Genomic DNA, 23973 nt, shown 5'->3' with positions numbered 1-23973 from the left:
AGGTCAATCCAAAGGACCATAAGAGTGGCACAGAGAATCACTGGAGTCTCCCTCCCCCCGATTGACACGATCAGCTGCTCCTGTCGGGAAGAGATGCAAGAGTATCAGAGCCAGCACCACCAGGCTGAGAAACAGCTTCTTCCCACGGGCAATGAGAATGCTGAACCTCCAAAGGAACTGCTCACACTAACCATCCGAGACTCTTATTTGTACAAAACAAAATTTAGTTATTTTATCGATAGAATACATCTCCTTCCTATGTATTCTTTGTTTGCATGTGTGTTAATGTCCAGTTGTGTGTCAACATGTTTTGCACCCAGGACCAGAGAACACTTTTGTTGGGTTGTACTTAAGCCATCAGATGACAATAAACTTGATGAGACAGTGATGCCATGAGTCAGAATGCTCTCCACAAGTCAGCTGTAGAAGTTTGCAAGTGTCTTTGGTGACCTACCAAATCTCTCACAAAGTATAGCTACTGGCGAGCATTCCTCGTGATTGCATCAACAGGACAGATCCTCAGAGAGGTCAACATCCAAGAACTTGAAGTTCTTAACCATTTCCACTGCTGATGCCTCGATGAGGACTGGTTTATTTTGGCCTGATTTCTCCTTCCTGAAGTCCACAGTCAGTTCCTTGGTTTTGCTAATGTTGAACGCAAGGTTGTTGTTGTGGCACCACTCAACCAGCTGATCTACCTCCCTCCTATGCACTTCCTCATTGTGATTCTCCTGATGATCTGTGGAAAATTTGTCGAAGGCATTTGAATTGTGCCGACCCACACAGCCATAGGTGAATAGCGAGTAGAGCAGTGGACTAAGCGCACATCCTTGAGGGGCGCCTGTGTGGATCCTCAGTGAGGAGGAGACATTGCTTGCAATTCATTCTGACTAAGATAAGGAAGTCACAGATATAGTTGCAAGGGCCCAAGTGTTGGAGATTGTTGACCAACACTGAGGGTGTGAAGCTGAGCTATAGTTGATGAAGAGTAGCCTGATGTACGTGTTGCTGTAATCTAGGCAATCCAAAGCTGAGTGAAGAGCCAGTGAGACTCCATCTCCTGTGGAGCAATTGCGACGGTAGGTGAATTGCAGTGGGTCCAGATCTTTACTTAGGTTCGAGTTAATTCTGGCCATGATTGTTGCGATTTTAGATAAATGAAAGCAAATGGATTAACTTCAAACCCAGTTTATTAACTATATACATTGAGGATGCAAAGACACAGTCGTGCACCAGCATAAAGAATCCCCCGGAACCCCATAACCCGGATATACAGGATATGAACACGGTAACTGATCTACAATGATCAATCTCTCAAAGCATTTCATCACGGTAGTTATTGAGGCAAATCCCTCTGATCTTCTTGGGCACCGGGGATAATTGATTTCCTTTTGAAGCAGGTGGGAACCTTCAACTGCAGTGAGAGTTTGAAAGTGTCTGTGAGCATCCCAGGAAGTTTGTTGGCACAGATTTTCAGTGCCTTCTCAGGTACACCATTAGTCCCTGGTGCCTTGCGAGGATTCACCCCCTTGAAGGATGTTCTGATCTCAGCAACACATAAAAAGGGTCGGCAGCTTCTGCAGGGATTCTCATAGATATTGTTGAGTTCACCTTTTCAAAGCAAACATAAAATGTGCTCAGCTCATTAAAAGAGTGAGGCTTCAGCCATTTGTCATGTTCAGCCTCACCTTGTATGTTTTTTTTAATGGTGAGAGATTGAAAGATGTTTGAGAAAGACCTGGCTGTCTTTGTATATGAATAATTGAAAGTTGATTAGCAGTTGCAACAAACATGAGGAAAAATCTGTTATCTTTGCTGTCAGAAGACTTGAGTACAAGATTAAGGATGTTCTTCTGAAATTATGCAGGTCCTAGTGAGAATGTATCAGTAAAAATGTTTTCTTTCTCTTGCTAAGAAAATATGTTTGTGGTTTAGGGAATGCGGCAAATGATTTACAAGACTGGTTTCTGTGAGGTCAGAGTTGTGCTAAACTGACTGAGCACATCTTTGTTAGAGTTTAGAAAAATGAGAGGGAACCTTATTGAAACACAGAACCTATTTACAGGTCATGGGTGGAAACCATATCTCAGTTGGTTGGAGTGTTTAGAACCAGGGACCATTATCTCAAAATAAGAGGTTGGATATTCAGTAATGGGTTGACATTTTTTATAACCAGAGGGCTATGCATCTTTGAAATTTTTTTACCCATAGTAACTGTGGGAAAGTGCTATAACAAAAATAGCAGGTGAAAGCTCTATTAAGTGGTTATAATGAGAATGGGGGGCATTTGTCATCTGCAGTTAAATATAAGCCAGGGAAATATTTCTGCAAACAAGATTTTTATGCTTCTCAGAATATCTGTGTTGACCAGTTTGTTTTTCACTTCAGAAATTACAGAGTAGTTTGAGTTTGGAGGCATATACAACAGAGCAAAAAAAGAAAGTCTGTCAATGTTTAAAGGAAAACATTCTCAAACAGAAGCATGATCAACCTTCAACAGTAACTGAAACAATGAACAAGGTAAGAATCTTCTCTTTCACGAGGGGCAGCCTAGAGATGAATGCTGCACATTGTATTCGTTTATGGGGGGCTTGACCGCCTTTTAAGGTCAATTGAAACTTCTAGATTAATGTTTATTGTGCTTCTTTATGTTATGCTCATAGATATATCTTTATAAGAAATATAAACATCGAGTAGGGCAACACTAACTGATTTGCTTTAGATGACAAACAGAATTCATTCCAGGAAATTAATTGCCTTACTTTAATTATCCATTGCAGTGTCAAAACAATTCTTCTAAAAATAACGTGATTTTTTTTTTCTAACTTTTATTTTCTGACTGGCAATTGCAATATTTTTCTGTTGTCTTTTGATGACCTTGTTATGCTTTGAAATTATTGTTGGAACCGTGCAATGTATGTATTTTCCACAAAACTGAAATTATAGTACAGATATAACTGCAATATCAAGCAAAGGTTTGGATGAGTCCAGGACAACATCTTATTACATTTTAATATCTTCTCTCTATTTCTGTTAACATTAAATCTTTATTCTTTCAGACTGTCCACAGTTCAGATACCTAATTTCAGGATCACTGCTTTCACCTCTTTGTGAATCCTCTTTACTGAAGTGATGTGGCTTTGTGGAGGCTGGATGCTGGCCGTTCATCTTTATTACAGTTCTGGATTGGTTTGGAATCAAAGCTTGTTCCAATTAACACCCCTGGAGGATGAAAATCTAAATGGTTCCAATTAGCCCAGGTTTAAAACTGATCTATTCCTCATTTCTTTCATAACCTTCTCTGTCACTACGAACTTATTACCTTTTTACTTCAAGGAAGCTGCCTAGAATTGACTAAAAGTTACCATGTCCAGTCATTAGTTGGCTGTAAAAAATAGGGAGAAACATTTAATAAACTCCGTGCAATAATGATGAAGTGTGAATAGATGAATGTCAGAGAAAATGAATAAAGATAGGGAGTTAGGATTCTTTTTTTCTGTGCACATCTTAAAATGTTAGACATTATATAAATGTACCATATATTTTGGCATACAAATTGGCCAGCGTACAACCCGATTCCCATTTTTCAGCCTAATTTTAATGGTTTTATGTTGACAGCAGATGTTGACCCCAATTTTTGGGTTCCTGATTTGTCCCATTGACCAGCATACAAGTTGACCCCCAAAGATTGCGATGCCGGAGATTGACCATTGACTAGTATATACTTTGACCCCCAAAGATTGCATGGGTTGATCTCCTGGGCATTGGCTGGAGGTCATTGCTATGATGGAGGGCCCATTGAAACAACACGACTCACAACAAAAGTATGAAGTGAGTTTTAAATTGAAAATGATGGAAATGCCCAAGAAAACCAACAACTGCTCGGCTGCAAGAAAATTTGACGTGCAGGAGAAGTTAGTAAGAGATTGAAGCAAGAAAGAAGAGACTTTAAGAAAAATACTAAAGAGGCAAATTTCATTGAGAAAAGGAATCCCTCGTTGGCAGAGTTGGAAAATCACATTACAGAATGGGTACGTGAACAGAGACAAGATTGCTACATAGACACCTGAAATAAAGAAAGAACATCAGCCCTCAGTGATGATTTTGAGGCTACAGTCGGCTGGTGCAATCATTTCATGAACAGGAAAAATCTGGTATTATGCCAAAAAACAAAAATTGCACAGAAACTACCAAAAGATCTTGATCATAAAGTTATAAATTTTCACCAGTTAAAAATTTGGAACCATCAGAAACATTAGTTTGCTTTGGAAAATATCAGAAACATGGATGAACTTCAACATGTTAGGCAATAGAACAGTGGAATGAAGAGGTGTTAGAACTGTGCAAACCAGAGTACAGGCCACAAAAGGACCAGATTTACCATGGTGTTATTGTGCATGGCCGGCGGCTCAAAGTTAAGACCCATGGTAATCTTCAAACGCAAAATTAAACTGAAAATGAAATTCCCTGCGGGTATTTTTGTACATTTTCACGAAAAAGGATGGATGGACAATGAGTGGTTTACGCAAAGAATGGAGTTTGCTGGTCTGGGCTACATTTTGTAGCCACTTGACTGAGAAGACTAAAAGTAGATTAGCACTACATAATAGTTACATGACAGTTATCCTGGGTGCTTTGACATCTCTATTGCAACTCTCGATGTCTGCTTGAACAAGCCACTCATAACCATGTGCGCGAGGAGTGGAATACATGGATGTCAAGTGCAGAAAAGTAGTTTATAAAAGATGGGGAAATGCATGCTGCATCATTTGATGTGCGGTGTCACTTCGTGCTCAAAGCATGGGACAAAGTTTAAGTAGAGACTGTTCATAAAGTGCAGTATCTCTTGTGCAATTGATGGCATGGAAGATGATTTATTGTGGGACACTGACGGTGAAGCTGAAACCACCTCAGCAGATACAGACTGGGACCCATATGATGACAATGAGAGTACTGATGTGCTTGCCGCCATCTTTGCCTCAGACGATGATAGCGAGACTGATTTTGAAGGGCTCTAAATGAGTTGTTTTTCAATAAAGATCTCAATTAAAATCTGTTGCAGTCGGGTTTTTTGGATTTCCTTGGGTCGACTTGTACACCGGATCGGCGTGGATTGGATTTTGAGCTGAATTTACGGTCTCAAAAATATATCCAGCATATAAGTGAACCCCCCCACCCCCTTTTTTTCTAGATTTATTGGGTTTCACAACTCAACCTGTATGCCAAACTATACAGTAATTACTTGCTTTTTGACTGACTTGGTGAAGTTTCCTTTCTGTGACCTGGGGTTGTGATTTTTCTAACCCAAACCCTAATTCATTGAGCTGAGAATTGATCTCTCTATTAAATATCAATATCCCGATGTGAAATCAATTTTTGTAATTGGCTTCTTGATGCTTAAAAATACAGATGTGCTATTGAGGAAAATAGGTGAAAATCAGTCACACAGTGCATTCAAGAAAAAAATAACATTAAACCAGAGTAAAGAACCCTGGCATCAATTCAAAGAATACCAAAGGAGAAAAAAAGTTATGTTCAGAGCTTAAAAAGGGGATTTGATAAGAATGACGAAGAATCTCTCAATTTGTACAAGATTTAAAAGTCCAGAGAGGTGTTGGGGATAATATTAGCTCTTTGGAAACAGGAGCAAGTAAGGACTTGACAGACTGTGATAGTACAGATCTATCACCAATGTATATAGTGTATATAGTTACAGTATCTAGACTGTGCTTACAGCGATTGGCTGAGAGCTAAGCCACGCCTACTGTCTGGGCCTTAAAGGGTTGTGTCCCTAGCCAGGTCGGATCATTCCGGATTGGTCGGCCACCTGTGAAGAGCTCCTGTCTTTTGCTAATAAAAGCCTTGGTTTGGATCAACAAGTCTTTGATTCTTTCGACGAGCTCTACACAGACAACAAATATTTACTTCATCTCTGAGAAGAAAATATTTGACATTCAAGAGAAACTAGTGAATTAATGATTAATTTAATGTAACTGAGAAAAAATAATACCATTAAGCACTAAAAGGTCCCCAGGAGCAGAGAGCATTAACCCCAGAGTTTTAAAGGACATGGAGGAAGAAAAATGCTGATGCTTTTGTCATAGTTTTCCAAAGTTCCCTGATTTGCTAACATCTTTTTTTATATAAGGAGGCAATATGAACTGGTGTTCTAAAAAGGAGAGACGAACAGAAAGCTCTCGGGGGTTGGGGGGGGGGGGTTCTCTACCATACTTTGTTAATAGTTACAGGACAAGTTGAGAAAGCCATTGGAAAAGTAGATGGGATCATGGATATTATAAGTGCAAGCAATGTAGAACCATAGCAACTACAGCAGCAAAACAGGCCCTGGGGCCTGTGCCAAACATTGTGTACCAGAGCACAAAATGCTTGTTCGGCCACAGCAAGGATATTGCTCCAGTGCAGGGTGTCAAACTTTAGAAAAGATGGAGAGGGAGCAGATGACATATACCAAAGTGATTCTAGTGATGTGAAGAACTGGAGATGTAGTGCTCCTTAGAACAGGATAGCAGGATATAAATTGTGAAGGTCTGGAACATGTAGACATTAAACAGATATTCACATTTGGCATTAGCTTCGATGGCATTGATACCCTTGATCACAGAATGTAGTATCTTGTGTAAAAGTTTCTTGGAAACTAAGTTTTCTTGGAGGATAACACAATGCACAATGAAAATTCTTCATAAATTTTAAACTTTTTTTTAACCCATCATACCAGGCGCACCATCTTCAGCACAAGATACAATGTTTCCTTCTGTTATTTCCTTTTCATCCAAATAATTTTTGAACTTGCTGTAGATATCAACTGCAGTGGTGGTTGTTTCTAATAATTCACAAAACAACATCTCTTCTTGAAACTCTTCCTGATCAATGTATCTCGCGTATGCCAATAACTGAGCCTCACTGTCCAGTATGACCAATTTATCCAGTTGTATTGAGGACTTTTGTTATTTCAACTTCTCAATGAGCTGTTTTTCAACATCTTGACTCATGTCATCTATTCTGTTGCAGACAGTACTATTACTCAATGGCATTGCTCAGACATCTTTGTCGTCCTTTTGCAGAACTGTTCTGAGAAACAATGATATTGCAGGTTTAATCAGTTCCTCCCCAATCGTATGATTCTTCCCATGTTTTGCTATCGGCAGAGAAATTTCACAGCTCGCTTCAAGGGTACGATTCAGGGCTGTAGTTTGCACAGAGAAATAACAAAATGATTTTTGATCTATTTTCAAATTTCTCTTTTAGTGATTTAAAATATTCCAATTTCAAATTGACATGGTTAGGATGTTTTACCCTCAAATGAGCTTCAAGATGGCCTGCTTTCATTGATTCTTTTGTCAAAATCTGTTGGGATAATAGGCAAAAATATGCGGTTCATGTGTAGAGCAGGTATAAACCCAAACTTGACGAACCATTTGCTTGCTTGGTCTGTTCATTTTGAATATACAACAGCGAGATCTCTCTGAAACAGATTAATACAGCAGCATAAACTCCCCGAAACATATTATTCAATATTTTATTATGTCTTAGAATTGAAAAATGTAATAAAAGTAATGATCGAATCAAAGGAAGAAAACTGACCCTAAAAAAAAATATAAAAACACTAGCATGTTTTCTGACATTTTTTCTCGCAGAAAATGCATCAAAACTGCACTAACCTCGTGCTTTACATTCTTGGGTCCCTACTTTTTTTTCCAATGTTGGTGTCCCCCTCAGGCTGGTGCCTGGGGTGCGTCCCCATCAATACGCTAGTGCACAAAGATACATACAGATACAAGTCTCACTCACTGCTGAACTGAAAAAGTAAAGGGGTACGGACGAAGTGTTTTTTTAAATTTTTTTTAAATTTTTCACACTATGAACCATATTAACCAAATTACACACAAACATTTCCCTCTTGAATATACACAATGTCATTTTCTCCCCTTTTTCCCCCTCCCTTCCCTCCCTCCTTCCCACCCCCCTCCCTACCCATTAAACATTCAACATCTACAATAAACCCATTAAACAATGTCATCACACAATGAAAATAAACAAGAAAATTGTGACATCTACTTTTATACACTGGGCCAGTTCATTTCGTCTTCTTCTCATTCTATCATTTTAGGTGGTGGAGGTCCAAGGCATGTTGTGTTCCATGTACAGTTCCCAAATTTGTTCAAATACTGTGACTTTATTTTTTAAATTAAATGTTATTTTTTCCAATGGAATATATTTGTTCATTTCTATGTACCATTGCTGTATTCTCAGGCTCTTTTCTGATTTCCAGGTTGACATTATTCATTTTTTTGCTACAGCTAAGGCTATCATAATAAATCTTTTTTGCGCTTTATCCAATTTGAGGCCTAGTTCTTTACTTCTTATATTACTTAGAAGAAAGATCTCTGGGTTTTTTGGTATGTTGCTTTTTGAGATTTTATTTAATAGCTGATTTAGATCTTCCCAAAACTTTTCCACTTTCTCACATGCCCAAATTGCATGGACTGTTGTCCCGTTTCCTTCTTACAGCAAAAACATCTGTCTGATACTGTTGGGTCCCATTTATTTAACTTTTGGGGCGTGATATATAGCCTGTGTAACCAATTATATTATATCATGCGTAACCTCGTGTTTATTGTATTTCTATAGTTCCGGAGCACAGCTTTTCCCATTTTTCATTTTTTATCTTTATATTTAGATCTTGTTCCCACTTTTGTTTGGGTTTACAGCTTATTTCATCGTTCTCTTTCCCTTGCAGCTTGATGCACATGTTTGTTATAAATCTTTTAATTATCATTGTGTCTGTAATCACATATTGAAAGCTGCTTCCTTCTGGTAACCTCAGCCTGCTTCCTAATTTGTCCTTTAAGTAGGTTTTCAGTTGGTGGTATGCAAACATTGTACCGTGAGTTATACCATATTTGTACTTCATTTGTTCAAAAGATAATAAATTATTTCCCAAAAAAACAATTTTCTATTCTTTTGATAACCTTTCCTTCAGAGAAAGGGAGAGAAAAGGGATCTATTGTGAAAGGGATTAGTTGATTTTGCGTCAATAATAATTTTGTAAGTTGGTCATTTGTTTTTTTCCTTTCTACATGAATCTTCTTCCAAATATTGAGCAGATAGTGCAGTACTGGTGAGCTTTTATCTTGCACCAGTTTTTCATCCAACTTATAGAGTATATGTTCTGCTACCTTCTCCCCTATTTTATCTAGCTCTAACCTGGTCCAATCTGGTTTTTCCCTTGAGGACATGATTGTTAACATCCTTTGGACTGGATGATAATAAGACTGGTCAGAAAAAATATAATTATAATGTTAACCAAGGATAACAACAGTTAAATTAAGAGAAACAACAGAGAAACATCAGAAGAGCAAAAACACGTTATGAAAATTAAAAAAAACAGTGATTTTACTTGAAGTTACCACAATATTGTCGTACTGACAGTGTTGCCAGTAACATCTTTCACACCAACATAACCAGTTTATTTTTTCAAACCAACTTTTTAATTATTTCCCAAAATATTCTTAAGCTCCACCTTGAAAATCTGTGGCCCCTTTCACACTTGCATCCCAATAAATCGGCTGTTCAGTAGCCTGGGATAGAAATGGGTGTTTGGCCTTTCACACTAGACCACTCCTAACTGGGACACTGAACGCTTTCACACTTGCAAGAGTTTATCCCTGGCGTTTGGTCTGTTCTACCTTTAATAGGAAGTGCCTGCAATGCAATTGCCCATTTTACACTTACCTGATCTCAACGCCGGCATCTGCAGATGTTGGGGATTGTACTCGGGGTCAAGACCATCAATCCCTGGCATGAGATGATGTCATCGTTGACCAGATTTTGCTTTCACACTTGGCACTTTAAAGGCCGATTGGCATTCAATTCCTGGGATCACTGGCAAGTGTGAAAGGGGCTTATGATGTAGACAGAAGGAATGTTGCCACATGCAGAGAGGTTAAGAAAGGGGATATAGAATGATGAAGGAACCATATTAATTTGATGGGATCTGTGATGGGATGCATTCCAGGGATGACAGTGGAGGCAAACCACTCATAAAGGAACTGGATAAATGGATTGGAGGGATGTGGGGCAAGCTAAATCACTCTTTCACAGAGTACTCAATGGGCCAAGTGAACTCAACATAAGAACATTACAGAAAGAAACAGGCCCTTCTAGTCTGTCCCAAGCTATTTTTCTGCCTAGTTCTACTGACCTGTGCCCAGTCCATAGCCCTCTATACCTCTCCCATCAATGTTCCTGTCCAAATTCTTTTTAAATGTTATAATTTATGTTTCATCAAGTTTATTTTCATCTGATTGTACAAGTAGAACTGACGAAACAGCTTTCTTTGGTCCTTGGTGCAAAAACATGCAGACACACAATCAGACATAACACATACAGACAACTAATACATATGCAAGACAAGCAATATAGCTATAAATAAATACTGTTTTGTGCATATGAGAGTCTCAGTTGATTAGTGTAAGCGGTTCCTTTGGTCATTCATCATTCTCACTGCCCATGGGAAGAAGCTGTTCCTCAGCCTGGTGGTGCTGGCTCTGATACTCCTCCATCTCTTCCTCAATGAGAGCAGCTGAAAGGTGCTATGAGCAAGGTGGAAGGGGTCCTCAATGATTTTGCATGTCGATTGAGGGGAGGGAAACTTCAGTGATCCTCACTGCCTCTCTTATGCTCTTGTGGATTGGCCATCGATCCATTTCTCTCCAACAACTAGAGTACACTGTGATGCAGCCGGCCAGGATGCTCTTGATAGAGCTCCCATAGGAAGTTGACATAACAATGGCCAGTAGCTTTGCCCGCTTCAGTCTTCTCAGGACGTGCAGTCGCTGTTGCGCCTTCCTGACAAGTGAGGAGATGTTGAGTGTCCATGATAGATCACTACTTAAGTGAACTCCAAGAAACTTGGTGCTCTCTACTCTCTCAACTGCAGAGTTGTTGGTGTGTAATGGAGGGTGGTCATTCCTGGTCCTCCTGACATCCACGATCGTCTCCTTCATCTTGTCCATGTTGAGACTCAGGTTGTTATTCTCGCACCATTTCAAGAGATTTTCCACCTCTTCTCTGTAGTTTAACTCATCATTGTTGCTGATGAGCCCAACCACTGTTGTGTGATCTGCAAACTTGATGACACTCTTGGAGCTGGATCTGGCAATGCAGTCATGGGTCAGTAGAGTGAACAGGAGCGGGCTGAGGTGTGCCAGTGCTCAAGCACGCTGAGAAATAAGAGCCGGAGCAGGCCCCTTTCCTGCCATTTCCCTACCTCTTAAATCCTTAAATATCCAACAATGTACTGATTTCAAATTTTGAATGAGATCAATGATTGAATCTCCAAAGCCCTCTGGGATTTCATATTTCTTCTCACTTCAGCCCCAAATGGCCTTCCCTACGCTGAGACTTTTTTTCATGAGGTCACTATTTCCTCTGCCAGTGGAAATATCCTTCCCTGCTGAGTTTTCTGAGAATTTTGTACATTTTGTTAAGAATACCCTTCATTCTTCTGAACTCTAAAGAATAGTGCTAGCTTGGTTAATCTCTCCTCACGTGACTGAGCCGCCATGTCAGGAATCAGGCAGATGAATCCTCTCAGCAGTGTCTCTACAGCAAGTAAATCCAGTTTGAGTAAGGAGACCACTGATGCACGCACTTTGTCACAAAATATAATTGTAAGAAGACATCCTGATTCTAATCCTCCGGCACCACATTGTTTCCTTGATCAGATCCAGGTCCCTTTGAATAACATTGTTTAAATGGTAAAAGATTGGTGGGGGGGGGGGGGGGGGGGCGGAAATTTCAATATTAATTTGAATGCAGAATCTGAATTGTTCCTTCAAATTAGAAAGTTATAAATAAAATATTCTCATTTAAAGAAGGTGTGAAAGAGAAAATGGAAATTTATACAAAACAGAAGATGCTGTAAAAGCTGCAGGTTGGGCAACGAACGTAGAAAGATTTCCGGACTGGAACCCTTCATCAGTCTGTTTCAGACTTCTGTCATCTGCAGCTTTTAAAATCTTTATTGGGAATGTGTATGTTTTTCGTAGGATGTTGGAGGAATCTGCAAAAAATCTAAGTAGAAGGAAAATTATGTAATCAGGACAAACATGAATTTATTTAGTTTATGACAAACTAACCTAATTGTCTTTAATGAGGGGGGTAGCAATTGTAACAGTGGAATTTCTGTGAACATGTATAAACATAGAAGGCAAATTTTAGCCCAATCTGCAGGACTGTCTACAATGGCCTTGTCACCCCCTGACCCCTTCCTGCCTTCACCTCTGATATCACTCCTTCCCCACCCAATAGACGCAGCATAGATGAGCAACTCAGTGTCTTCCCCTCTCTTCCACCAACATAGTGTAGTCTCCCCTCCTACTTACGAGTACCACAGTACTGGTTCTGCAGCGTTTTGATTAAGTCTTACCTGTTAAGAAAGTATGCAGCCACCATTCATTTACAGCTGCTATAACACTGAAATAGTCCAGTCTTTAGGTGCATTGGAATTTCTGGGCCCAGATCTTCAGAAAGAAAGGATGAATGGCAATCCAAACTTGGACTAAATGGGCTGAAGGGCCTGTTTCTGTGCTTATAGTGTTCTATGGAAGAGATCAAATGACCATTGCTTTCATGTCATGTGCAATGGGCCATGAGGCTTCACATACTCTCTCTGCTTGGACTGCAGTGAGGCCAGTGGTTGGGTGAGTTGAAAGGAAGCTTCACCCTGCAGTTATCTTTGCTGTGCTTGATCTAGTAGCGAGATTCTTTCTAATCTGAAGGAACAATTCAGATTCTGCAGTCAAAGTGATATTGAAATTTTTTTTCCCCCCAATTTTTCACCATTGTTATTCAAAAGGATCTGGATGTGATCAAGGAAACAACGTGGTGCCGGAGGATTAGAATCAGGATGTCTTCTTACAATTATATTTTGGGACAAAGTGCGTGCATTAGCAGTCTCCTTACTCAAAATGGATTTACTTGCTGTAGAGACACTGCTGTGAGGATTCATCTGCCTGATTCCTGACATAGCGGCTCAGTCACGTGAGGAGAGATTAACCAAGTTTGCACTATTCTTTGGAGTTCAGAAGAATGAAGGGTATTCTTAATTCCAAGTTTTTGATTTCCTGACTTTGACATTCCTGGTCCTGAGCAACATATTAAAAAATGATCAAATATCTCTGCAGATGGAAACTGAGAAGCAAATCTGACTAACAGAAACAAAAATACAATCAAAAAATCTAAAAGGCATTGAGGTCTTCCCGTCGATCTTTCGGCACATTTATAAATGAATTCAGTTGATAATTACCAAGCACTACAGCCAGGTGTCAAGTCTTGTGATTGAGCCAGGAATCCAGCTGGGCCATGTGCGATTTAGTGAAGCTGGTGCCCAATAAATGATAAATTGTACCTGTTGTTCAGTGACATAGATGAATCAAGGCTAGAAAATTTAGTTCATCTTTTCTATTTATACAAGGGATGGAGGTGGGGTTCGCAGGCTGATCCACCATTTAATTGTCCTTGGCAAGGTGGTGGGGGAGCAGCCTTCTTGAACTGTTTCATTCCTTGAGGCATGGATGTCCCCACAGTGCTGGTAGAGAAGGAGGGCAGCTGGCAAAATTTGTTCTCATCCTCAACAACTTCTCCTTTCACTCATCCCACTTTCTTCAGGTAGCCTGGTGGGTCCCAGCTTTGCCTGCCTTTTTGTTGGCTATGTGGACCAATCTGTGAGACAAGCCGTTACAGGCAAGGCTCCTCAACTCTTCCTCTGCTACATTGTTGCTGCCCCGTGCACCCGTGATGAGCTCATCAACTTCACCAATTTTGCTGCCAACTTGCACCCCAACCTCAAATTCACTTGGTCCATCTCCTGCAACACTCTTCCCTTTCTCCATCTCACGGAGTCTCCATTTCAGGAAACAAACTCTCAATAGATGTCTCCTACAAACCCGCCAACTCCCACTGTTACCTCAACTACACCTCTTCACACCCTGTCCCCATAAGGATTTCCATTCCTTTCTCACAATTCTTCCATCTCTGTCACACCTGCTTACAAAACAAGGGGATGACCTCATTTTTTTCCCAAAATGTACCTCTACTACCATTAATTCTGCCTTCACCCACTTATCCTCCATTTCCCACATATCTGTCCAGGCTCCTTCCACCTCCAGACATAACAAGAACAGGATTCCCCTTATCCTCACCTACCACACCACAAGTCTCTATCCATCATATCATTCTCTGCCATTTCTAGCACCTACAATGTGATCCATCTACAAGGCACATCTTCCCCTCTCCTCCCCTTTCTGACTTCCACAGGAACTGGCTCTTCTGTGACTCCCTCGTTCTCTCCTCCCTTTCCACAATTTGCCCCCTTGGCACCTACCCCTGTGCCCAAAGAAAATGATATACCTATGCCCACACCTCTCTCATCACTGTTCAGGGCTCCAAACAGTCCTTCCAAGTGAAGCAACACTTCATTTGTGAATCTGCAGGAGTCATCAACTGCATCTGCTGCTCCCGTCGTGGTCTCCTCTACATTGGAGAGACTGGACTATGACTAGGAGATCCCTTTGTTCAGTACCTTCGCCCTATCCGCTGCAATAGTGAGGATCTCCCATTCCCGTGCCAACATGTCTGTCTATTGTCTCAAACACTGCCAATTAAGACACCCGCAAATTGGAGGACTGACTCCTCGTATTCCATCTGGTCACCCTCCAACCAGACAGCATTAATATCAAGTTCTCCAGTTTCCATTTCCTGTTATCTCCCTTCCTCCAGTTCCCCCTGTCTCACTCTTTCTCAGTCTCCCTTCCTCCAGCTCTGCAAACATGAGGGGAGTTAGCCCCTCACCCGATCAGTTCTCATCTTTTCTCTCCCGCCCTCCAGTCCATGTCCCCCTATGGCTTGGTTGTTGGCCTGTGCTCCTCACTATGTCCCGTCTCCCCCTGCCTTTTTGTTCTGGTGCCTGCCTGCTTTTTGTTCATTCCTCGATGAAGGGCTCAGACCCGAAACTTTCATTACGCATCTTTGTTTCCTATGGACATTCTGGAAACTGCTGAGTTTCTCCAGCAATTTTGTGTATTTACTTTAATCTCAATGATCTGCCTTCCCAGTTTTCACTTGAATCCAAGTGCTCTTTGTCTCTGTCCTTGTCTGTGATAAGAACGGAAATAGCTTCATTGCTAATGTATGCACTTGTGCTCTAATGCAGACATGATTATGCATATCAGAGAATTTGCTAGTAATGGGACTTAATAATTGTCCTATTATTTAAAAAATGCTAAAATAAATCAATTTTCCCTTTATTATATAGTGACAATTGACCACCTGTTGAGTGATATATTATTAATTTATAGTAATATTGCCCCAGGCATGAAGGCAGTGCTGATCTTGATGTCAGTCTCTTTTACACTGCATACTTTTATGTTCTCTGGATTTCATTAATTCGCAACAATTAACTATTTAAACAAAATTGAGCTTTCTGAATCACTAGAATATTTATTACTTGCATGTTTCTCCAAAAAAGGTTTTATTCAAATATTGCTACTTCTTGTGCTACTCCTTCAAGCAATAGAGATTTTCTTTGACTTCAAATCAACATTTTCTTGTTGAAAAATTGTCAGTTGATTTTCATGAATAAGTCATTACATTAGATTATATAAATCACAATGTCTTTGATTAAACAAACTCTGCTAGAGCAATGTAATAGGTTGTCGGGTAATATGTTTCTGCCATCCTGCATAACGTCTGACTTATCAAAGCAATCCCAGAGAAAGCCAATGGAATTTAGGAAATTGATCTTGTGTAAGAGAGAATTATAATGATCTGCTTGGAAATGCTTGGCTATGATTGCAGAGGAGCAGCTTGATCAGTGATCCACTAGCTTTCCATTCCGACGCAGTCAGTGGGATGAATAAAAAATGGTCTGAAAGCTACCTCCCAAAAAGAATTTTTGCCTCAGTATTACATTTAATAGTAAACCTGTGTTTCAAGCATAGAGATGTCATTCTGAAGAATATAATTGGAACTTGTATCATGGTGTTGGAGGTGTGAGCAGGAAATTGAACCATATGTGAATGGAGATATTATAGAACATAGAACATGACAGCATATAAACCTATTCACCAATCTAAAACTTCCCTACATCACATCCATAACCCTCTACTTTTCTTGCATCTATGTGCCTGTCTTTGACTCTACAATAGTCACTATTGTACCAGTCTACCCCACCCCTGGGAATGCATACCAAGCACCCACTGTTCGCTGTGTGTAAAAATAAAACTTACCCCTGACGTCTCCTCTAAACCTTTCTCCCCTCACCTTGTACAGATGTCCTCTAGTATGTGTTACATTTCGACCAGGTAAAAGATGATGGCTCTCCACCCTATCTATGCCTCTCATAATCATGAAGACCACCATTAAGACACCTCTCATCCTCCTTTGTTCCAAAGAATAAAAACTTAGTTCTATTAACTTTGCTTCATAAGACACATTGTCCAATCCTAGCAATATCCTAGTAAATCTCCTCTGCCCCCTCTCCAATGCTTCCACGTCCTTTTTGTGAAGGGGTGACCAGAACTGAACACAATGTTCCAAGTGTGGTCCAACCAGAGCTTCAGCTGCAATATTATTTCATGGTTCTTGAACCCAATCCCCTGATTAATGAAGGTGATAAGCCTTCTTAACTGTCCTGTTAACCTGCGCACTATTGTTAAGAGATCTATGGATTTGGGTCCTCTTCTTCCACATTGTTTGAATCCTGCTATTAACCATGTACTCCACCTTGAAGTTCAGCCTTCTAAAATGTATCACTTCATTCTTTCTGTATTAAAATCCATTTGCCACTTCTCTGCCCAACCTACGACAAGATTCTACACTATCCACAATACATCCAACCTCCATGTGATCTGCAAACTTATTGACACGTCCATCTACTTCTTCATCCAGGTCAATTTTAAAAATCACAAAGAGCAGAGGTCCCAGAACAGATCCCTGTGGGACTCCACTAGTTACTGATCTCCAGGCAGAATATGGTCCATCTTCTACTACCCTCTGCTTTCTGCAGGCAAGCCAATTCTGAATCCACACAGCCATGGTTCCTAAGCCTCATGATTTTCTCAATGCGTCAACCATGAGAGACCTTTTCAAATGCCTTGCTAATATCCATATGCACCACCTTCACTGCCTTACCTTCAGCAATTTCGTTTTTCACCTACTCAAAAAAAAATAATTTCAGCTCATGAGGCATGACTTTCCCCCCACAAAGACATGATGATTATTCCTGAAAACAATGCTTCTCTCTATGCTTATAAATCCTGACCCTAAGAATCTTCTCCAAAAGTTTGCCCACCACTGGCGTAAGAATCACAGGTCTATAATTCCCAGAATTTTCTCTATTATCTTTTTTTTAAATAAGGGGATCACGTTTGCCATTTTCCAGTCCTCTGTTGCCAGAGAGGTACTCGAGATGGCAGAGGTCGACAGCATCGAGTCCACGCTGCTGAAGATCCAGCTGCGCTGGATGGGTCACGTCTCCAGAATGGAGGACCATCGCCTTCCCAAGATCGTGTTATATGGCGAGCTCTCCACTGGCCACCGTGACAGAGGTGCACCAAAGAAAAGGTACAAGGACTGCCTAAAGAAATCTCTTGGTGCCTGCCACATTGACCACCGCCAGTGGGCTGATATCGCCTCAAACCGTGCATCTTGGCGCCTCACAGTTTGGCGGGCAGCAACCTCCTTTGAAGAAGACCGCAGAGCCCACCTCACTGACAAAAGGCAAAGGAGGAAAAACCCAACACCCAACCCCAACCAACCAATTTTCCCTTGCAACCGCTGCAATCGTGTCTGCCTGTCCCGCATCGGACTTGTCAGCCACAAACGAGCCTGCAGCTGACGTGGACTTTTACCCCCTCCATAAATCTTCGTCCGCGAAGCCAAGCCAAAGAAGTTGCCAGAGAGGACGCAAAGATCATTGCTGAAGCTCCAGATATCTCTTCCCTTGCTTTCTGCAGTAACTTGAGTTATATCTCATTCAGTCCCAGGGACTTTTTAAGAAGATCCAGCACTTCCTCTTTCTTAACTTCAACATCTCCAGCATATGCCTGTTCTCATAGGCCCCTCTCTCTGGTAAACAGTAAAACAAGATATTGATTTAGAACCTCATCTATCTCGTCTGCCTCTAGGCACATGTTGCCTTCTTTATCCTGAAGTGGCCCCATCTTTTGTCATCCTTCTGCTCTTCACATATGAATAGTCTGCCTTAGTATTTTCCTTATTTCTACTTGTCAAGGCCTTCTTGTTGTCCACTTCTACCTCTCCTAAGTTCTTCAGTTTCTTCCTAGATACTATATAATTCTCATGAGCCCTTCCTGACTTTTGCTTCCTAAACCTTATGTCTGCTTCCTTCTTCCCCATAACTAGTTTTCCCACCACCTTTGTCAACCACAGTTTCCTTATATGATAATTGTTTCCCCTTTCTCAGTGGGGAAAACCTATCCAGAAGCCCTTGTAAGTGGTCCATAAACATCATCCACATTACTTCTGTGATTTCCCCTGTGAACATCTGTTCCCAATGTACTCTGCCCAGTTGATGCCTAATCCCATCGTAATTATCCCTTCCCCAATTTACCATTTTGTCTATTCCTTTCCTTGTCCATAGCTATGGTAAAGGTCACTGAGTTGTGGTCACTGTCACAGAAATGCTCCCCCACCGAGAGGTGTGTTACCTGACCAGGTTCATTACCCAGTACTAGATCCGGTACGACCTTTCTGGTTGGCTTGTCCACAGAATGTGTCAGGAATCCTTCATTGACACACCTGACAAATTCTGCCCCATCGATCCTTCTTGCAGTAAGGAGATGCCAGTCAATACTAGGGTAGTTGAAGTCTCCTATAACAACAACCTTGTAATTTCTGCACCATTCCAAAATTTGCCTAATTATCTGCTACTCAGTATCCCAAGGTCTATTTGGGGGCCTATAGACTACTCCCAATAGTAATTGCTCTCTTCCTGTTTCTGGCTTCCACCCCACTAACTCAGTAGACAATCACTTCACAACATCCTCCCTTTCTGCTGCTTGAATCCCATCCTGATTTGTAATGGCACTCGCCCCCCCACCCCCAACCCTTTTCCTCTTTTACTTCCTTTCCTATCCCTTTTGAAGCATCTAAACCCCGGTACCTACTCACGTGGACATTCCAAAGGAGGACATGGTCATATATATGTTGTTTTTGCATACAGTTAATATTAAAAATGGATTTCTTAAGTGTGTGTGTGCGTGCTCCTTTGGAATCTCCTCCTTTGGGGTGACCACAATACCTACATCAGCCAATCCGGACATTGAGCAGCCAAGTCCCTGATCCATGCTCTTAGTTCATCTCCCTTATTCTTAATACTTCTTGTACTGAAGTAAACATATTTAAATCCTTCCTACTGAAAAGATTTATGCTCCCACCACTCCCCACAATCTTACTACACCTTACATCAACGTTTCCGCCATCTGCTTTATTCTCTGCCCTCTCATTATGGTTCCCATCCCCCTGCCAATTTAGTTTAAGAGTTCCAACAGCTCTAGCAAACCTGCATGCCAGGATTTTGGTCGCCTTACAGATCAGGTGCAATCCTCCTTTTTGTATAGATCATATATTGCCCAATGATCCAGAAACCTGAAATTCTGCCCCCTGCACCAATTATACAGTCATACACCCATCTGCCATATTATCCTATTCTTATCCTCACTGGCACATGGCACAGGCAACAATCCTGAGATTACTACCCTTAAGATCCTTTCTTTCAGCTCCCTATCCCTGTATTCTTTCTTCAGGACCTCATCCCTTTCCCAACCTATGTCGTGGATACCAATAGATATCATGACCTCTGTTGCTCAGTCTCCCTTCCAGGATCCCATGACCTGATGCAAGACATCCTGACCCAGGCACCTGGGAGATATCATACCATCAGGTGTTTCTGTCATGTCCATAGAATCTCCTGTCTGTCCCTCTAACTATTGAATCCCCTATCACTACTGCTCTCCTTTTCTCCCTCCTTCCCTTCTGAGCCACAGGGCTCGGCTCAGTGCCAGAGACCCAGTCACTGCGGCTTTGCCCTGATAGGTTGTTCCCCTCCCCGCCCCCCCCCCCCCCCCCCAACAGTACACTTATTATTGAGGGGACATACTCTGTGCTTTCAGCCTGCTAATCAATATCTATGATTTATGGTGCCTGACAGCAACTAATTTCTGCTGCAGTGTGCAAGCTGGAGTGCTTGTAACAATTTGCCGACTGCCGAGCCAGGAGTTTAAAAGAGGCAAGCTGTAATCTGACAGAATTAGAATTTTCAGTTATTTCTGGCTCTATATTTGCAAGGAAGGAGAGGGCAAGAAAGCAGAATAACCCCCTTTGGTTTTTCTGTTTTAAATCTGACTTTGTCTGCACTATATCACACATTAAAGTGCTGTGATTCAAGAGGAAATTAAAGGCTATATCAATGACTGGTAAATTCAGACAGGGAGAACATTAAGGCACAAATGGTGTGCTGGAGAGTTGTTTTTTTTTTAAACAGTGTTTCATGATCCACATTATTAACTCTGGAATGTCTGAATATTTCTGTGTGGCAGGGAAAGATATTTTTCTACCCAGTATGGAGTCTTTTTTTCTTTTTTTAATCAAGATATCATCCTGGCCTTGGCTTGACCTTTTGTTCACAGACTCATTCTACATGGTCAAATAAGATTACTGATGATGCCAATGTAACCAAACTCCTTATAATAAATATATTCAAATCAAAAATGGTACTCCTACAGAAGACACTTGCAAAAGCAAAGAATATATTTTTTATCTGTGAATTTAAAAATAAGAATATTATATCAGGAATTTTGCTTGTGAAAAATAAATGGAAAAAATTGACCTTAATTTCTCAACTTTCACTTGATATCTGTACACACAATGAGAGGAGATCTTTCATATAGGATTATGAAGGGTATGGATAGGATAGATGTAGGAAGGTTTTTTGAGCTGGCCGGGGAAACTAAAACGAGAGGACACAGTCTCAAGATACGGGGGAGTAGATTTAGGACAGAGATGAGGAAAAATAGTTTTTCCCAGAGAGTAGTGAATGTTTGGAATTCTCTAACCAGGGAAGTGGTTGAGGCTGCCTCATTAAACATATTTAAAATTCGGTTAGATAAATTTTTACATGATAGAGGAATTAGGGGATATGGGGAGAAGGCAGGTAGGTGGAGTTAGGTCATAAATTAGATCAGCCATGATCGTATTGAATGGCGGAGCAGCCTCGATGGGCCATTTTTGTCCTACTCCTGTTCCTACTTCCTATGTTCCTATGTAACAGGCATGCTATTCCTAATGTGAAGTGCGTACAAGTACACATCCTCATTCTTTCTCTGAAAGTGAGTAAAATGCCAGCAGTAGTGTTCTTCTTGAAAAGGCATTCAGTTAAAAGAGATCAGCTTGCAGAATAAATGTTACTGGAAATAAAAAAGCTTTCTAATTAATATATTTAGAAGTTACAACAGTCTCTGTGTTATAAATCATTGCATACTGCTGATCAATAATGTAGTATTGATCATTAAAACGTTTAAGTCCAACGTTACTGGAGGTATGTTATAATTGTGATATTCCGGTTGCATAATTAAAAACATATTTCTTTAAATGCAATTTCTACAAGCATTAAGAGAAGTACCTTGGGATGCTTATAGTACATGCTTTCTCACAGTTAAATAAACTCTGACATCAAGGATGGTTATTTGGTCTTGCTGACTAAGAACAGTGGCATCTAACTTGCACAGTAATGACATGATGGAGTCTATTATAAGACCTGGAAATATTGTATTATAGATGGTCATTAGCTTCAATCTTCAATATCCTGTAGGTCTATGCAAGACTTATGCAAGTACCTCATCCAGCTCCTGATTATTCCATCACTAGACTAGAGCCTTCTAATCCGATAAATTCATTGATTCATAGCAAACTGTTCATGAGAGTGAAAAGACAGCAGTACTGATGCTGTAATTCTCCAGCCTGCTCTCTCTCCAAGCAAAGCTCGAGCTAGCTACTGCAGATGCATTGTAACCGAGGGGCAGAGGCATTTTCAGTGCAGTTTAACTGCAGTTGTAATTTCTCGATTGAGTCACATTTTGCCCAGCAGCCTTGAAAGTTGTGCTGCAATTTGAAATGTGGTTGATCACGGCAAGGACTGGAACGCCAACACAGGCTGGCCTGAATTCTATGGACTAACTGTATAAAATGAAGCAAGATCGAACTGTAAGTAAAGTTACAGCCATTGTAACACATTGTGTGGCATGCTGAAGAAATTGTATATATTGTCCCTCCCATAAATTGTAAATCAAAATTGGATTTCCATTAAATTGCCATAATTGACAAAGTTATTCCACTCCATTAAAAAAAATTCTACAGAGCCATCAAAATATGTATTTATTTGATTTACTTATTTAAAGCAGAAAATGCTGGAAACGCTCAGCATCTATGGAGGAGGAGCGGAATTGTTGTTCTGCATGTCAGTGTCCATTATTGATGCCCTCCAGCATTTCAGATTCCTAGCAATTGCAGAATTACTCATTAATGTTAATGAGCTTCAATGTAGTTTTCATATCAACTTTGTGGCCAATCACTGTGAATATCTTGTGAGGCCAACAGAGAAAAATTAGAGGAGAAATAACCCAATCCTGCTCAGTTTGGCAGCTGTTCCCAATGCCTAGATGAGCTGAATGGATTCCTTCTGAGCTGTAATGATTTTAAGCTCAATTCCACATATTTGTTTGAAACCCCATGCAGATTCTGCCCCTCAACTCCTGGCTAAGTGCCTTATTTCTATTGTACGATGGACTGTATTTGGTTCCAGTTAACATTGCATTGCTGTTCTCATTAAAAAAGGGTGGGAATAGTTAAATTGTAGTTTAGTGTTTTGTAAATGTCAAATGTTGGTATTTCAGTTGCTGATTGGAGGGGATTTTCGTCTGCGTTTATATAATGATTGCACGGGGATAAAAATTATCTCTGTATATCTGTGGTTTGGGTTCTTGCTGTCCCATCATAGTGTGTGATTGTGACCATTGATGCATTGACTGAGCCCCTGAGGAATTAACTCAGAGTAAACTGCAAAACTCAAAATCCAGGATTTTGATGACCTCGTGTGTTGCTTTTCCTGGAGAAACAAACCTCTGTCCCTCAAAGGGCAGGAGTAGGGAGAAGCTAACTGCACATTGCAGTGCAAAGGCAGGGAATATTTCAATTCTTTTAAACTAAATGTGACTTTTATAATTTATACCATAAAAATTTGTGATACAATTTATTGACAGATTTTTAATTAAATATTAATTAAAAGGCTTCAAACCTTTAGAATGCACCTTTCTGTGTTAAAAGTCAAGTAGCACAACAAATAGAAACAATCGCATATAAGCCACACAGATTGTTGTAGATGCGTGACAATCAGACAGTGAGAGTAGTTACTCCCGGTTAAAAGATCGATTACTTAAATCACTGGGCTATGTAGCTTGCCTATGTCCCTCTGTAAGCTCTTTGCAACCTCCTATTCATTCCTACTTGGTCCTGTGCCGTCAGCAAACTTGGAAATATTACACTCGACGTCTTGCACCAAATTGTTGATGTAGACTGCAGATAGCTTGGACTTGCAGTGGCCCTGACTGACCTTCAGACCTTTCTGTGTCTACTCCTTGCCTTCCATCTAGCTGTTAACCAACGCAAAATGCATGCAATTATATTGCCTTCAATTCCAAATGCTCCAAGCATTCACCAATCTCCTGTCTGGGGTTTTATCAAAGGTTTTATCACTGGTTTCCTCTCGACACCAGAGTAATCCTGTAGATGAATCAAACGTGTATATTCATATTAGATTTGTACTTGAGTGACCAGATTCTGGGAGAGAAACTGAGAAAGGTACAGAGATCGGAA

The 23973-nt window shown here is 40.6% G+C and overlaps 1 protein-coding gene across 2 annotated transcripts in view; it reads left to right on the top strand.

The window, feature by feature from the left end:
• The window catches only part of rgs3a (regulator of G protein signaling 3a), a 162029-nt gene that overhangs the window by 91834 nt on the left and 46222 nt on the right, over positions 1-23973 (top strand). For both annotated transcript variants that reach the window (XM_069889639.1, XM_069889615.1), the window contains one exon: positions 2389-2520. In XM_069889639.1, coding sequence (XP_069745740.1) covers positions 2389-2520 — 132 coding nt within the window. The remainder of the gene's footprint in view (positions 1-2388; positions 2521-23973) is intronic.

Source organism: Narcine bancroftii, chromosome 1 (genome assembly GCF_036971445.1).
Source record: "Narcine bancroftii isolate sNarBan1 chromosome 1, sNarBan1.hap1, whole genome shotgun sequence".
In the NCBI taxonomy this organism is placed as follows: Eukaryota; Metazoa; Chordata; class Chondrichthyes; order Torpediniformes; family Narcinidae; genus Narcine; species Narcine bancroftii.
The sequence above is the reverse complement of the archived record's forward strand: the minus strand, read 5'-3'. Positions and strand labels throughout refer to the sequence as shown.